Source organism: Corylus avellana, chromosome ca11 (genome assembly GCF_901000735.1).
Source record: "Corylus avellana chromosome ca11, CavTom2PMs-1.0".
NCBI lineage: Eukaryota > Viridiplantae > Streptophyta > Magnoliopsida > Fagales > Betulaceae > Corylus > Corylus avellana.
The window spans coordinates 16,786,061-16,789,825 of NC_081551.1; the positions used below are offsets into that span (position 1 = coordinate 16,786,061).

General features: G+C 38.0%; 1 protein-coding gene across 1 annotated transcript; it reads right to left on the reverse strand.

Moving 5' to 3' along the window:
- Nucleotides 1-107: 107 nt before the first annotated feature.
- Nucleotides 108-3,284, reverse strand: LOC132166055 (uncharacterized). Its single transcript, XM_059576806.1, has 3 exons — nt 2,435-3,284; nt 1,543-1,699; nt 108-556 (listed from the first exon to the last, which is right to left on the reverse strand). The coding sequence occupies exons 2-3, from the start codon at nt 1,692-1,694 to the stop codon at nt 406-408; spliced, it is 303 nt and encodes a 100-aa protein (XP_059432789.1). The 5' UTR covers nt 1,695-1,699; nt 2,435-3,284; the 3' UTR covers nt 108-405.
- Between the last annotated feature and the right edge of the window lie 481 nt (nt 3,285-3,765).

Consider the following 3,765-nt stretch of genomic DNA (forward strand, 5'->3'; position numbering starts at 1 on the left):
ATCAAATCGAAGTCCAATTATGAGTTATACTGTTGTAATATTGGTAAAATTTTATAATAAATGAAAGGAAAGAGTACTAAATCAAGCTTGCAAGGAGTAGCAACAAGTGCAAAAATGAAACAGAAGATTTTTCCTTCCATGACTTCCATAAAGTATGAACCTCCCAAGAATTGAAGAACATTTGAATTTCTGTACTCTCAAGAAATCTTGTTTATTTAAGTTACTACTCTCTCTTGTTTCTTTTTCATTTTAATCACTCCCTCCCACTAGTGTATAAGAATATAGCATCACAATGAAACATAATACACGAGAAAGGTCAATAGATGACAAAATTCATCAAGGCTAAAACCAGTACGATTCTTTGATTATCCCATTTCATTCTCACCCTTCCGAATAGGAGGAAAGCTAATTTACCTTATTGAACAGAATGGATGCAAGGCCTGCCCTCCATCCATACATCATCACTGGCTCCTGCTTTTTGGGAATGAGAGAAGCCAGACCGGCCCGTAAATTGGGACCAGTCACCATCTCCAGTTTGGTACTCGTGTCAGAAGACCTGAAATTAGAATCAACATGTATATTACATGGCTGTTCCTCGAAGATATTCTGTACCTGGGATGTGCATTATATAACTTAGTGCTTAGCTCATTAGAGAAACTATCCAATTAGGCGGGTAGCTTCATTACCATCAAGCAAAGCAGGAAGAGTTTCATATTATTATGTGCTTGTTTCTATAAATGTGTGTGTGAGAGAGAGTGAGAGTGAGAGAGAGAGAGTGAGAGTGAGAGAGAGGGTGGGGGTTTGTGACGAAGAGAGGATTCAAAATTAGGATTTCCTCAAATCCAAGAACCAACCATAGTAATTTTGTAAAGTGACAAGAAGTGGATGAGTCTGCAACAATAACAAAATGTAGAAAAAACCTTTCTAATTAATTGGAAATATGAAGACTCATGCCTCATTAAAGATTCAAGAATAGGTAGCAAATGATCAATTTATGCATTCAAATCAAGTCATATATATATATATAAAAGAACAGGGAAGCAGGGCATCATCCTCCAGGTTGGATCTAATAGTGTCAAGGATAGTGTGACTGTCACATCCTTGACATTCAAGTGGGCACCAATCAAATCAGAATTGCTCAAGGCCTTTCAAGTCTCAGGAAGACTTAACTTTACATGGAACTAACCTACCAGAAAAGAGCAGCAAAAAGAGCCATTACTCAACCCTGTATAGGTATGGGCTTTAAAATGGGTTACCAACTTGTCATAACAAAAACCTTACAAAGTTAGTCTGATCCACCTTCCTTTATAATAGGGGGAAAAACTAATTAGATTCTAAATAATCTTTGGTAAGTAGCATTCATTATTAAAAATAATCACATTGAAATATATGTATATGTGAATATAACACAAACTGCCTCAATATGCTCAACTTTTCAACAATGCCAAAGTAGGAATCTGTCAGTTTACCCTTTCCCAAGCATTCATCCATCAACAGAAAGAAAGGAGGAGGAGGGGATAGAATGCATGAAAGAGCACATACGTAGGAGGAGCAGGGCCCTCATATGCAAATGTTGACATGCCTTGTCGTTGCTTGTGCTTAGGATTAGCTGTGCATATTACATAAACACGACCACGGCGTTTCACAGTCTTACAGAATTCACACATCTTCTTAACTGAAGAACGCACCTTCATTGTTGCTGAAGATCAGAATCAAGACACCGTCAGATGCAATATCCAATTATAAAGCATAAAAACAACTAGTAATGCTAGAAAGAAGACTCTTGTCCTTCTAAATGTGATGCGGCTTTTAAAATTATCAATAAATCAAAATTCAATAATGATCGAAGGCTACAAGGAAATAGGCTAATGAAAATCATTACTCATTGAACAAATAGGCTAATGAAAACCATCAAATAATAAAAAGATATAGCCTCATAAGCAAAAAGAAATCAGCGGATACATTGGTACAAGACCATCTAGTTTGAAATAAACCTTGTCCAGCAAGACATCCAACAATGGCTAAATCACAGAAGGTCCGCATTCGCTTGTTAAAACTCAAGTATTTTTTTACAGTGAAGATTAACTGCAAGTTTGTAACCATAAACATTCAAAAATCCAAGAATTATCAATTCAAGGAGCATCACACTCCATAGACATGTCCAGCAGTAGTAACCAAAGCACAAGCCCAACAAGTGTGTCTTCACTTTGGATCTTGAAACGTGGTGTGGGATATTTTACAATTTTTTTGGTATATATCATAGAAAAAACGAGCCCACTTTCGTAGCCCTCCAAACCCTAAATCGCTCGATACAATTCTAAATCAAGAACAATCACCTTAATGATCACTTGTGGAAACCTTAAACATTTCCCAAATGGTATTTTTGATAGAAACTGAGAGAGAGAGAGAGAGAGAGAGAGAGAGAGAGAGAAACCAGGATGATCGACGGCGAGCGCACTGGCCGTCGGCGTGGTCGTTTGACGGTGGAGGTGGAGCCGTGAAGAAGAAACCTCTAGAAGAGGCGCCGCGTGATGAGTACTTGCCTATTAGGGTTTCAGTCTTTCAGATAGAAAATTATCCGTATATCAGGAGTAGAACTATACGGCAGACACTTGGTCGTCTCAGCGTCCGCCCAATCCAACGTGGCCGTGCCACGTCTGGACCTTTTATAAAAAAATAAATAAAAACTTTAGGAGATGACAAAGCCTGTCACTCTCTCTCTTCCTCCATTTCAGACAAATCTCTCTCTCCTCTATTCCCTCACCGACGGCTGGCCACCGGAGATCACGATCGCCTAGCACTGGTGAGGACGAGCCACTCCAATCTCCGGACATAAGCTACCCAGCGTCAAAATCCCCAAATTTTAAAATCCAACCCACTAAAAAAATCCATCTTCCCTCTGCCTCTCCCTCACCTGACGACACATGCAATGTTCTGAAAAGTTTCAGACGGAGTCGTCCTCAAAAAGTAAAAATAAAAACATATTAGAGTTGTTTCGCCGAACAGGAAAACTGGCATATTTGGTTCTAGTACTGGGTTTATGCAATACCCAGGTGAGTTGCCATTTTCGAGGAGCCCATGACTTCCGTGGATGAGTTAAACTCATCAGATAAGGAATCTGTTTAGATGAAGAGTTGTTCTTTTAACAAATAGAGATGGGGCAGGCATATTTGGTCCAAGCCTTAGGAATATTAGTCCAGACTCCGATGAGGAGTGCGAAGATGGAGATGGAGACCTTGCTGGTCTGTGGTGGTGCGGCCGTCAGTGGGGGACAGTAAAGATGGAGTTGGATTTTGATTTTGGGCGAAAATAAAATGGGGAAAGGGCTATGCTCATAAGCATTTTTCCCTTTTTTTTTTTTTTTTTTTTTTTGAGGAAAAAATACTTTAAAAAACGGAAGCGAACAGCCGTTTTTTAAAATGATATTCAAAATGTGTCCATCAACAAGGTACATATTTTTTTTTTATATTTCAATAATATCTTTATTCTTTTAAAAACTAAAATAAAAAATTAATAAAATAAAAAACTGAAAATTTAATTTAATTTTTTTAAAGGAAAGGGGCGGCTTTCTTTTTTTTTTTTTTTTTTTAGTTTAATATATATATATATATACACCAAGAAGGAGGGAGGGTGGAAGCGCAGTATGCATATAGATGCAGGAGATAGGGGAGAGTGATGTACATGCAGTATAGATATAGATCAAAGCAAGTAAAACCGTCCAAGAAGGCGGTATGACAGTTGATAAATCAAAGAAATAAAGACAGA